The sequence below is a fragment of the Sturnus vulgaris genome, chromosome 1 (genome assembly GCF_052056855.1).
Source record: "Sturnus vulgaris isolate bStuVul1 chromosome 1, bStuVul1.hap1, whole genome shotgun sequence".
NCBI classification, from domain to species: Eukaryota; Metazoa; Chordata; class Aves; order Passeriformes; family Sturnidae; genus Sturnus; species Sturnus vulgaris.
The window spans coordinates 75,584,286-75,597,409 of record NC_142243.1 but is presented as its reverse complement, the minus strand read 5'-3'; the positions used below and the strand labels follow the sequence as shown (position 1 = coordinate 75,597,409).

Below are 13,124 nucleotides of genomic sequence, written 5' to 3'. Positions count from 1 at the left end.
TGGATTAAGTTGCTTGTAGGATAATTCTAACACTAACGTTAAAACATTTTAACTTTGTCTAAAGTAAAAGAAAAAAATAAAGACAAAATGAAATAAAAATTGCGTGCTTCTGGAAGCAGGGCTGTGCTTGGATGAATATTCAGAGTTCTTGCCATAAATCTATGTAGTATCCCATAGCATGAACAATGTTCTTAACAGTTTTTTTCAAGCCTGTGGTATGTTGTGTGTTCCTGTTTGATAATACTACAGTAAATGACAGATACGATTGTATTAAGCAACTGGGTAGAATGTATTCAAAGAGTGTTCTTTTCCTTGGTTTTGTTTTTTTTTCAATGCAAAGGCGTGTTTGTTTTTTCTTCTCCAAATAGTGATGTGTGAGGGTGGATGTTGGAGTCCACCTGATGGCCCTGAAATAGCATTGTGGTTACAAGATATCCAGCCCTTTACTATCTCAAAAAAACCTGAAAAGGTTGTATCTCCCTGTGATATGTATGAGCTATCTGCCTACAGCTGTTTCATCCTCCATATAATTCATGCAAAGCCTGGCTTAAGCTGGGAATTGTATTGTCCTAGTATGTGCAAAATCCGTTGGGAAGCTGCTCTGATCCTGGCTGAGAAGGATTCACTTGTAGTTCCATTTGTATGCTAATCAAAACCCGACTTCCAGTAGCCAGTTATTTCTCCAATCAGTGTAAAATGTGGTTAGCCAGCAATTTCACTCAGCAGTTTAAAATATGCCAATTGTCTGGTTTCAGGATTGCAGATATTTTTCAGTACAAGTGAACATTTAGTTAACAAAGTGAATCTGTCATGTACAAGCATAGTATTGTTTCTTCTATTTGAATTTCAAGGAAAAATTGTGGATTTCTGGGTCTTCATATGTTCTATTTGATTAATTGTTAGTACATGATGATATGATTTCCTGTGATATTAGAGAAAATGTGACAACTGGGCTGCTTTATCAACTAGTAATTTTAAAAATCAATTTGGATGTTTGCAAAGTAAATTCAAATAGCTTCTAAAATATTAAATTTTAAAATATTTTTTCTTGAGCCTTCCTATCAATAAGTAATGCCACTTAATTTGTCTATGCTTTTAGCTGATTTACAGTGTCATGCACATGTAAAGATAATTTAATGAGATTTTGTAGAGGACTGCCATTTATTTCTGCTCAATGCACGTACTGTGACAATATGGCTAACATGCAAATATGGTTAATATGACCCTTCTTGGTGTCCTTTAGGTAAATTGGTAAAAATAATCTCTTTTTATCATCAGAGTGAATGAAACATAACCTTTTTCATATTATGTATGTTAGTGGAGGAGGATATATCACTTTGAGGTTTCCTTACATTTTCCTACTTTGGTAGTTATGCTCAACTTTTAGGGAAAGCTGAATATATGCCATGGGAACAGAAGCTGTCAGCAGAAATCTCCATGTTATCTGGTTCCAGTTCTGGGAATAAGTAAAGAATTAAAATGCCTTTCCTCTGGAATGAAGCAATATTTTTATAAGTTAATAAGCAAAATGTGATGTTGAACCTGATTTTTAACTTCACAAATTAAATTAAATGCATTGCCTTTTTTAACAAATGGATTAAAAATCTTATCATCTTTGAATATATGAATCTTGGCATTCTGATTTTCCTCGTCCTTTTCCAGTGGTAAAGGTAAGAGACAAGAATTGTGCACAAGGCTCTCCTTTTTTATCCCAATATGTCTCCTGGCATTTCTCTAGTATGAATTATGAAAACCCTAAGCCTATTTCACTGCTTCTCGATGCACTGTGGCACTTTCTTGTTCCATATTGAGGTGATCCCTGTTCTGCAGTTGTTTATACCTGCTTGTCAAAATTGTTCTTGTTACTTTGCTTTTACCGTTTCTGAAATATGAAGCTGAAAGCAATTATTTTGCCAGTATTCATAGGAAAGCTTTTAGCAAATAGGAATTGCTAATTATAAAGTGTTTTAATTCAGAGAAAGAAGCTAATATCCATGCACAGAAGATTGTTGATAAGAATGCACATACCAAGACAACAAAATGCATTCCCGCTGCTGTGGCAGATTAGGTTTCTTTCTGGGAAAGAAGCAGATTTCAGCCAAAATGTACTTCTCCTTTTCAGTGGTTTCTCCACAAGAAGTTGCTTTGATACTCTTTGCCAAATCACTTGAGACTGAAATTTTTATTTTAAAAATTGACTGTATGTTTTCTTCTTATTTTTTTTAATTTTCCCCTTTCAGTTCAAAAAATAGTTCTCTTTTCTGAATGCTGTAGTTGAAATGCATCCACTCAGTGTCCTGGGGTACAACTATTTGTACTTCAGACAAATGATGATATTTCACATTCCTCAGGTGAGCTGTGTGACTGAGCACAGCCCTTCCCTTTGATTCCTTTCCTTCAAACAGCCCTGCCCATTTTCCTAACAAATGAGGGTGTTGTGCAGCCAGCAGGGAGGTGCCTTTTACACCCTCCTGATCCTTTGCAGAGCAGGTACATCCTTTATGGAAGTGGAAAATACGGGATTATAAAATATTATTCCATGATTTTCTAGACAGTGGCATTAGTGTTAGGAGTTAAACCTCTGCTGATGACTGCCTACAGAGACAGTGGCAGTAGCAAGGCCACAGACACAATTCCCCACGGTGACATTTTAGGCAGGTGAGGCCATGGCACAGGCTGCTGCTCTTCACTGTGGGCACTGTTCAGCAGTGCCTGTGTGCCCTGACTACTGATAATCTTGGGTTAGGGGGTGTGCTGATGGGCATGGACTTTTGTAATGGGAAGGAAGATCAGCATTACTGGCAGAGTGAAATAATAGTGGCAGGAAACAGGCCATGAGGCTGGTGTTCCTTAGCAGGTCTTCATTGGTTTCATTAATCTGAATCTAGCTGTTTGTGCATCTTCACTGTGTTGGCCAGTGTGAAAAGGAAGTCAGAGGTTTGCTTTTATTATGAGTGCTGTAATGATAAATGTTGAATGCTGAATGTACAAGTTTCAGCTTGTAAATTGCTGCTGTGCATGCAGGGGTGGTGCTTAAGGCAGTTTCTGGGTGTTGAAATCATAAACCTCTTGGTGTTGTTGCTTGTTCCGGTTAGGACCATTGAAGTTGTAGAACTGATTGATACTGTAAGTTGTTGGATTCGCAGCCACTGGTATCATCTTAAACAGCTTCTGTTGTCTAAGTCCTACAAAGATTGTGATTATCCCCTGATTTTTTTATAGGCATCTGAGTTTTGGTGGTTTGGGTTTTTTTCAAGAAGTTTTTGGCTTTGGCAAATAAGTTTGTGTTTTATGCCTGGATTTGTTTTATCAGTTTTCAAGGGAGAACCTTGGCCTCTGAAATGCGCCACTAGTCATGTGAAGAAAAGGTTGTGTTGCTTATGGTGAAGTTGACTTAAGTTGAAAATTTGAGCATTTTTCCTCTGATGTTACTTTGCTTCTGTTCACAGATCAATTAGAAAATGGATCTGTGAACATGGCAAGACTGCAGGAGGGAAGAGTTTTGTTTTTGCATTTACACTAGCAATGCTGTATGTGAGATTTGGTTACTTCTCTTCAACATTAGCTTTTCATTGAGATCTCCATTTGAATGTTGCCTTGAATTTTATTTCAAAAAATGGCCATGTAGCTCCCAATGAAATAAGTTGGAGCAATATTTACTCATCAAGGTGCTGGGTGTTTTGAAAAGTCAATTCTAAAGACTCATACTGTGCATGAGTTCATGTTTACTTTGAACTTAATCTCCTCAAATGCGATTCCCACATGTTTATTTTCACAATAGTCTGTTTTCCAAAGATGCTGTAAAAAGAAGAGTTTGTACTGTGTTGCTAAGCTATATAGAACAGCCTACAGAGAATTACTAAATCTGACTAACGTCTGAAAAAATTGCAGCGTTTAAGATTGGAACCTGCATATGAGCAATGAGGTTTAAAACCAGCGACTTGAGTAGAGACTCACTGAGGAGCAACAGCCTGTTCCATTGTTTGGATAAGAAAGTATTGTAACAGGAAAAAACCCTTTGGTAGATATAAACTGTATACTGTCATATACTTTATGTCCATGGGGCAGACAAGTTAAGGTTTTCAAGCTTATGATGAAGTCTTGATGCTGTGGAACTCAGCTGGACTTGGTAACTTTAGTTTCTCTGTACCTTTGAAGTGGAAATGCTTTTATCAGTCTTAATTCAGGTGTTCTTATTTGAGTGCAATGCTGGTCTGCAATTGCAATATTCTCTCAATACGTAGAGAGAATGTCACATGACCTTACAGTACAACTTAGACGTAAATATACAAAGAAAGTCATTAATAGAATTTTCTTTTTGGTTTTGTTTTTCTTTTTTTTACATAATGCAAAATGGGAGGAAAGGTTAAATGCTTAAAGATGTCAGTCATGACAGAGTTTGACTGACAAGTGATGAAATTGCTTCTATTTCCACTGACAGATAAGAGTTTTTTTGGCAGCTCTGTGGAGTTTGTTCTTTGTTAATGTGACAACAGTTCTAATGTAATTAAAATTAATTCTGAAGTGCTACATAGAAATTAATTTCAAAAGGAGAGCAAAGATACTAAGGTACTTAATGTAATTTTTGCATGTTCAATTGTGCTGTGAACCTGTTCAATTTATTTTTAGTTCTGTTACCAAGTAATTTGTGCGTTTCTATAATAAAAAGGTGAATATGTGCTTCAGACTTACCAGAATTGCATTTTGGTTGATGGTTTTTTTCTTTGCTGTTCCCATGAAATGAAAAATGTAAAGATTAGATCCAAACCTTATGGTGGTTACTGAATTTCTTGATTTTTTTTTCTTTTTTAAATTAAGGATTTAATTGTAGAGTGTGAATATTGTACCTGCAATAGCATGAACTATGCTTTTGTTGGATACAGCGTTCCTTAAAAAACGTTCATTAAATGGATATGTACTGAAGTCAAAACTAGATCAGGAGATATGTAAAAAAGTATTTGGTCACGTTGACATGCCTTAAAATACTAAGAATGGAAAAAGGAAGTAGAGTATTTGAGGCAGATACAGGTTTCTGTTAAATGGGAGCTGCTTGAAACATATCACACAACCGTTTGCTTCCTTTTACATCCTCACCTGTGTGTCTAAGCCAAAATCTCTGGTCCTTGTGGAAAAAGGGAAGTGCACTGCTCCTTATCTGCTGTGGACAGACTAGAAATGCCACCTTTTGGGGGCAGCAAAAATCTCTTACAGTCTGTCCAGTGAACTTGCTGTAGTGCTGCATTTTTGGTTCAAGTTTACTGATGTAGTCTTTATTTACAGACCTTCAGAAAATGCAGTAAAACTTGAGTCTTGCAGAACATGTAGCCTCCAATTTATAGTTTCTGAAATGAGATGCTGTTTTGACTTTTTCTGTGACTTTCTCGATAAAAACAGGCAGCTATTCAGGATTCTTTCTGATATCTTCTTTTTTTTTTTCCTACCCCTTAAGATCGTGCTGGAAGCATCAGTACTCTTGATTCTTTAGATTTTGCAAGATACTCTGATGATGGCAATAGAGAAACGGATGAAAGAGTAGCAGGTAAGTGTTCTGTATGTTTTAGAAATCACACAATGTTAATTTTACTGTTTAACTTGTTATTTCTAGCTTAAGTATATTTTAATGAACATTTCTGAAGATTACAAGATTTCACTGAGGTGATTTAACTAGTTGCTTGATAGCATCATGCATTAGACACTTCTACTATAATTACTCTATATATTCATGCAGGTGTACTTCTGTGTGATACCAGATGCCACCAGTGTAGAAACATGCAGTATACTTGAAAATTGTGCCCAGCCTTTGACAATATAACTGCATCCTGATATTGCTTACTATTGACTACTCGTGTTAAGCTGAAACGTACACTAAATTATTCTACATAGGGTCTGTGGCTGCTGCATGGGAGAGAGCTTTCTGAGGTAAAGATCTATTGCAAGTCATCTCTTAAATACAGCTTTCATCGAGACCAAATAAGCACTTCCAAACCCAGAGCAAATTTGGGTTTTACTCAATTCCAAAGTCTTCTTTGCTACAAATCTTAATTGTAGTGCTTTTCTCTCTATTTGATTCTTTGATTGTGTAAGATTGGTGTCCTGGTTTAGGACAAATTTGGGAGGAAACCTCTGGAAAAAAGGAAACAAAATTGGAGAGAAGTGGAAAAAAAACAAGAAAACTGTTTATTCAACAGGCAACACACTTCCCAGCACAACAATGAACAATATCAAACAGCAAAACCTGTCGCCGTTCCGAGGAGATGGCAGATTTAGAAGAGTTCTTTCCGTGGCTGCCCGGCTCACTCAGGCTGCTCTCAGTCCCTCCTGTGCTGGGGAATGCCCAGGCCAGGCCTGGTGGGCCACAGGTGTGAGCTCCCGGTGCTCCTCTGGGTTTTCAGTCCACAGCAGGTTCAAACAGTTCCAGGAAAACAGAAAAAGGAAAAAAAACAAAACAATCCAGGGGGCTTCTCTGCCTCAGCTAGCCAGAAAACTAACCCAGAGCAAAGGAGAGCTCTCCCTCGCTGTCCACCGCAGACAACACAGTCTGTGAGCAGGAATGCGGGGGAGCCCGTGCAGTCTCTGATAACAAACTCTGCACTTCTTCTTCCCCCACTTCACTCCTGGAACCAGTCTTAAAGTTGCAGAATTTAATATTCAGCACCAACAGAACAGATGATTTGGGGATACAGGCATCATACAGTCACCCCAAGACAATTGGTTAGGTTGGTAAGAAGTGTCTTTTTTTGCCTTTTCTTCTGAGCCTTTGGCACTTTTAATTTCAGAATCTATTACATCCCCAAAGGCAGAACCTTCTCTTACATTTAATACTGTTTTCGTAACCACTTTTGCATGTGAGCCATGTTTCTCTGGCCATGTTTTTTCCAAGTTCATGTATAAGTTATTCACAGCTTCCACAGAGAAACCCATAAAAGCTCTCTAGGAATGGCTACAGAACTCTGTTTACTTCTTGTCAGTTACTGCTGTTCAATATCCTGAGCTCATGGAAGGTGTCCATGCTGTGACTTCTGCTCACATGGTTAAGCTTTATGTAACCTGAAGTGATGCAAGCTGCCATGTCTCTTTTCCATCCTACTGTCTCTACTCTGAACCACCAAGCAACGGAAAGGCTGATGGAACATAGTTCTGTAGAGCATCTTCATTCTGAAATTTCATCTCTGAACCAGTCTGAAATGGTGGGAAAATCTCATTTTTCTTACCCGGCCAGTGTTGCTGAGTTAAAAAACACAAAGCAAGTCCAGGTATTTTGATGTTCTGGTCTAGAACTATAGGAACTTACTGTTCTTCAATTTGTATGGAAACTTCTGGATTCTTATTACTATCTAGCTACTCTTTTTCAGTATATAGTCCTTTTCAAGGAGGCAATAGTTGTAAATAGAAAACTAATCTTCTAAACAAATTGTGTTTAAGAAGCCCAAGCATTTGTGAATTGTGTCCTGGAATTTAAGGAAGAGACAAGCAAAATCCCAATATTTTATTTCTTTTCATTATCTTAATCGATTTTTCCTGATTCTCATCAGTATTTCTTGGCAATAGTGTTACTGAGAGAGCTAGTTTGATTTTTGCTTGGAGCTGTCCTTAGAATTAGGTTAGAGACGCTTATAGAAAATATAGACCAGTCAGAATTGACATCCAGTAGAACCTGTAATCTTCTGACAAAACATTAATAACAAAGTATTGAGTACTTTCAGTATGAAATTAATATAGCCTAAAATTAAGTATTAAGTTTAAGTAAATATTAAAATTGATCAATATTTTTGATAATTATAGTGATTGACTGCTGTCATATATAATTAATGAGGAAATCGTATGTCAGGGTATTTACAGCTGTGTGTTCCTTTAGAGGTGTTTTTCAAAGAGTTCTTTAAAGTTAACATAAGAACTTGAACGAATTAAGACTGAATATTATTTCTGGATGTTTTTAAAGACTGGAAGTTTTCAAAAATATTTTGTTTCTACTTAAAATTCTGGTTCAGGCATAATTGCTTAACATATTTTGCCTCAATCCTGTTTAAAGCCATCTTCCCAAGCAGTTTCAAAAACTGATGAGTATTTATTTTGCACACTAAAAAATACTATCAACAGAGGTTTCAAAACCTTTGCAAATCCAATTCCTTCTTTAAATAAATTCTGGCTTACAAGTTCTGCTTTTGAAGTTGTTCTTAGCTGCAAATGCACTTTTAAACCTAACTGGAAGTCCATCTTGCTTATTTCTTCTAAAATTCTTTCTTTTCAGTTAAAAGCTTTCATGCTTAGGAGATTAAAATTGTAATCTATTGTGAAAGCTTTAGGCCATGATCTAATAGTCGTATTTTTCTTTTCATAGTTCTGAAGATGTGGTTTTAATAGTTTCTCTTTGTAAATGCCTTTCTCATGCTGCTGTCTTTGTTTTTTACTGTTTGAACAGAACGTGTGATTTCCATATCGGTTCCCTATCATACCAAATAAAACATAGGAAATAAATGCACATCAGTCACTAAATGAAACTGGTTTTAAGTCAGAAGGACTTTAAAACTGAAGTTATAGCATACCCACTTTAGAAATACTTTCCTATCTTGGCAATGTTATAAAGCCCCAAATCAAAAAATGTGTGTGTATATCATCATCCAAAGCCACCATATTCCATTTGCCCATTATGAGTAGTGGTAGGCTTAGCTGCCATATTTTTTTGTTTTAACAGTCCAGAAATTCCTGGAAATAATTGTATCAACTTTTGTTTGAAATTGATTTTAGTATTTAAAAACTGTTAGCCCACTTCATTCCATTTGGCATTAGAATCAAAATTTGGCCTAGAAGCACACATGTTTTGAAGAGCTGCTGTGAGCTTCTCACTTGGGAAATCTGATAGAAGGAAGATAAGTGAGTCCTTCTTAATATTAGCATCAGCTTGACTGAAAAGATGCAAGTCACAGGAGCCAGTCAGGATGTGGATAAGTATGACAAAACTAACTGCAATTTAGAAGATAGAGATTTTCTTCTTTGTCTACCTGATCTTAATGAAAGTGAGAGTTATGTAACAATTTGGGTAATACATTTGTAATCCACTAAGAGATGAAAAAACCAAAAATGCATCCTTCCAGCTTGCAATTTACTAGATGGAAACAACTTGTTCTCTAAGACTGCTAAGTTTTGAATCCAAAGTCATATATTCAGTGCTTGGAATAATTGCTGCTAGGATAACCTCAGTATTGAAGGATTTGTTAGGGGTAGCAAACCTCCTCCAAATACTCATAATTTTTTCCATGAAGCAGCTAGGGAATGGGAAACCTGTTTCCTTCCTGTGTAATAAGGGTACACCTAACTTGAATACCCACAGGATTTGATTTAAATTAGTTGCCTGACATTCAGTCTAAGGAACTGAGTCTTCTGCCACATCTTAAATTTGCCATGGTCTAAACCCTCTACTTCGCATAATTCAAAATATTTATTGTTGCTAACCTGCCGTTGGTATCAACTATTCTGAGAATCTAATAATTTTAAAAACACAAGCTGTGTTTTCAAAGATGATTCTTGTAATCAAACTCCGTTTCAATCATATGTGTTCTTAGATTTCCCTGTATTTGCATTGACTTCTAGCTAGGTTATGTGTCTCTGATGAGCAGAATAAGATTTGCAAGGAAGAGACCTGTTAAAAAACCACTTGTTTATTTTTGAGAATTTCATTTATCTAGACTTAGATTCACAGTTTCTGCTTTTTACAGAGCCCTTTTTTGTGTTTTTTAGTAAGCACTATTAAATTGTGCATACCAAAATCAGAGGAAAATCTTTAAAAAAAACAAACAAGAATTAAAACATGGAACACAGTAGGCATCTGTAGTACGACATTCACTTGCTAACATTGTGTGTGCACTTCATTCATCCTGAAAGCAGATCTGGTTTTTGTCTTCCCACTGCCTATCTTAAGCCCTGTGAAGGAGTTGTAAAGCCTCTTAAATTTCCTTCCAGGTTGAAGGTCTCTAGGGGTTGAACTTGAAGACAAGTCTGCTGAAGTTCAGGTCTTCTCTGTAGGTGGTCCTGTCTCATTAACTTCAAAGCATTAATGAGGCTCCTGAGTCAAGGGTTGGCTTCCCACTCTTAGAATTACAACTTTCTCCTTGAGCCCTCCTGCTGGTCTTAATTTTTGTAGTGTGGTAGTCATCTCTTGTGCTGAAGTACAGCTTTCTGATTCAAGGCTATTTGTGTTTGTATTTGTTTGTGAAGTGTTTCATATTTCAAGGCTGCTTTTTTTCTTAATACTTCCATCAGGAAAGTGGGAGTTGGGAAATCTCAGGTCCTGAAATGTCTTTGGGACAGTGGCTTCATAGCTAGCTGTTGTCAGAGAATTTAAATTTCTTCTGATTGATTCAAAATGTATGTACAGATTCATCAAATGTAATGGGATGTCATACATGTTTTAGAGGGCATGATTTAGGACATTTAGAGTTCTACATTTACTTGGCAAGGAGGAAGGACTCAAAATGGCAGTTATGGAACAACTTGTAATGGTATTAAAGTGTGGAAAGCTGGGTAAGCACAGGGGCCCTTGATATCTCAGAGTAGAACTGCTTTTAAAAGAACATGTCCAAATGCCATATAGTCGCTTCATAACATAAAACCACCTTTCTACCATTATCTGAAATACTGAGTACTTCATAGTGAAGTATGCAAAATTCTGACAAGGTATTCTAAACATAGAATATAAAATTCTAATATAATTGGAAATACTACTGCTTATACAACACAAGTGCTGGATGATTTTAGAAGTACTGTTTATTTTCTCAATTGTTTTGGCCTTGGCTCAACAGGAATGCTGTTCATGTAGATCTCAACTAGTTCAATCCCAAATTGCAGGTGGTTCTTTATAGATAACTTCTCAATCTGCGATCCAGTAACTTTATGAAGTCATTAACAAATGTGTGTCCATAGAATAAGACCCTTGAGAAAGTTTAATTTTGAAATTTCAAAGCTCAGCAGACAAGCTACTCATTCATGATTCGCAATTCTCTTTTAAGGTGTATTAGATTAGCTGCCTGAAAACTGAAACATTTAAAAATGGCTGATCTGAAAACCTTGCTCCAATGCATCATTGCTTGCTTGAACGATTCACCCATTTTAAGTCAGGGGTTGTAATTTTTTCGGGATGGTAGTTGTAGTGATTAGAAATTTTTAATTAAGAAAAAGCAGAAGAGCCACTGAAATTTGGATGGTTTCTTCCTCTAAAGCAAACTAAATTGTTCAGAAATGTCCTTTCCTTGTAGGAAGATTACCCAACCTCAAGGCTCTAAATTTCTGTTCTTTGTTTTCCTGGTGTAGAGTAGTATCTGATTCCTTCCTTTCTTTGGCTGTCTGCAGCAAAACTTTTGTGCATTATTCTTAAGGAGTGTCAGTTCCTTTACCAAGTACTGGGAGTTCTACATGTTACCAGCCCGGTCAAGCATGAAGTTAAACTTTAGCTTGGCTTTGTCAGTGCTTCTGAAGGTGTAGCTTCAGCTTTGTAACAGGAGAGGAGGAGAGGCATCAGGTCATTTATATCTGAAGTCAATAGTTCATAATGGTAATGAACCATTTACAAATAAAGGGGTTAAAAGTTTGCCTTTGTATTTAAGAGAATGTTATAGAATCAACAAATGGGGATAACTAGTGTTGATTTCATTGGCAGACATGTTGAATTAATCATTACATGTTTTGACAGAAGATCACATTTCAGTATAAGTTAGAGGTTTTAATCACAGTTTAACATTTGACTGAAGTTAATGTTACAGCTGTTTACCTGTATGATTGCATAAACACCTATAAACTTCTTCAAATAAAAGCTACATTTGTGACTGACTTGAAAGCAAGGTTTGTATGATGGCAGTAATCACGGTGCCATTGGTAAGATTAGATGAGGTACAACTGTAACAATGCTGTGTTGTGGTAGAATTATGTGGCTGTTGTGACATGCTACCAAGTGACAGCTTATCAAATATACTATGTCTAGAATCTTCTACTATGTAACAGAAACATGCAGCAGAGTAATCTACTTTTAAGGTCGAATGGGTAAAGTCCTAATGACTTTTATAAGAATTTTCAGCATCATCACAATTCACTAAAATTCAATTCTTGCCGTCTGACATGGGTTTGTCTGACATGAATTATTTGGCTTTCTACGCCTTTAGACATGTCTTAATCCTATTTTCCTTAATCGGATTCCTGAGTTTTTATAGTTTGCATTGTTTTTCTAACTTTTTTTTATTATTTATATCATTCTAGTGCAGGGCACTCCTGATCTGCAACTGTTCTGGTCTTTGAAAATATTTTACAAGAGTAAAATGTTAACACCTAGTTATTTCCATAAGAAAAATTGTTTAATTTGAGTTCGTTAAAATTTTCAAAAAGTTACAAATTAGCATGTTAACTCAAATGCAAGGAAGTGCTAAAATTAGGTACTTACTTTACCGTGAGAGCGTTTTCTAACTTTGTTGCACAGAAGTATTTGCAGATCAGCATTGCTGAATACTAGAGAGATTTTACATATTTTATTCATTGTATCCTCAGTTGCGCTTTTGTATTGCTGCAGTAAAATTCTGTGCATCAAACAATTACTTTCATGTAGCAAATGTGGTGTACTGTAGTAACTCCTTCAGTTTTTATGCAGAACTGCAAACTGAGTGAATCTTTTTTCCATGAGTGCTAATTAGCAAGAGTCTTATTAACAGATGCTCAAAAGAGGAACATATTTTATTAGCAGCCTTTAGTAAAATTTTTTACCCACAAGGGCCAATGCAGTATTTTTGCTGTGCATTGTGTTCTGTGTAAATATTTCAAAATGCTGTGTTAAATTATTTCCAGGCAGTGATTAAAGATCTCATTGAAACTTTCCTGTTACAAGTGGCTATAACATTTTTAGCTTTGTATGGAATAAAGTATGAAACTATTCTAAATAGGTCATCTAACACTTGAGCGTGGTAGGTATTCTGTGCTCATCTCTCCTAGTTCAGGGACTTTCCTTCTGGTAACTGTATATTTCAGTGTGATTAGATTAATTTGAGAAGTAGTGAAATGCATGTGTTTATCTGGTAATCTCTTAAATAGGTTTCCTTAGACGTTCTGCCTGGAAGTGGCTATTAAAGAACATTTGCTATATGTTTTGC

At 36.2% G+C, this 13,124-nt stretch overlaps 1 protein-coding gene across 4 annotated transcripts in view; it reads left to right on the top strand.

The window, feature by feature from the left end:
* Window positions 1–13,124, top strand: part of RELCH (RAB11 binding and LisH domain, coiled-coil and HEAT repeat containing) — a 74,961-nt gene that overhangs the window by 10,746 nt on the left and 51,091 nt on the right. For all 4 annotated transcript variants that reach the window (XM_088170453.1, XM_014872422.2, XM_088170458.1 and 1 more), the window contains exon 2: window positions 5,450–5,539. In XM_088170453.1, the coding sequence (XP_088026579.1) occupies window positions 5,450–5,539 (90 nt within the window). The remainder of the gene's footprint in view (window positions 1–5,449; window positions 5,540–13,124) is intronic.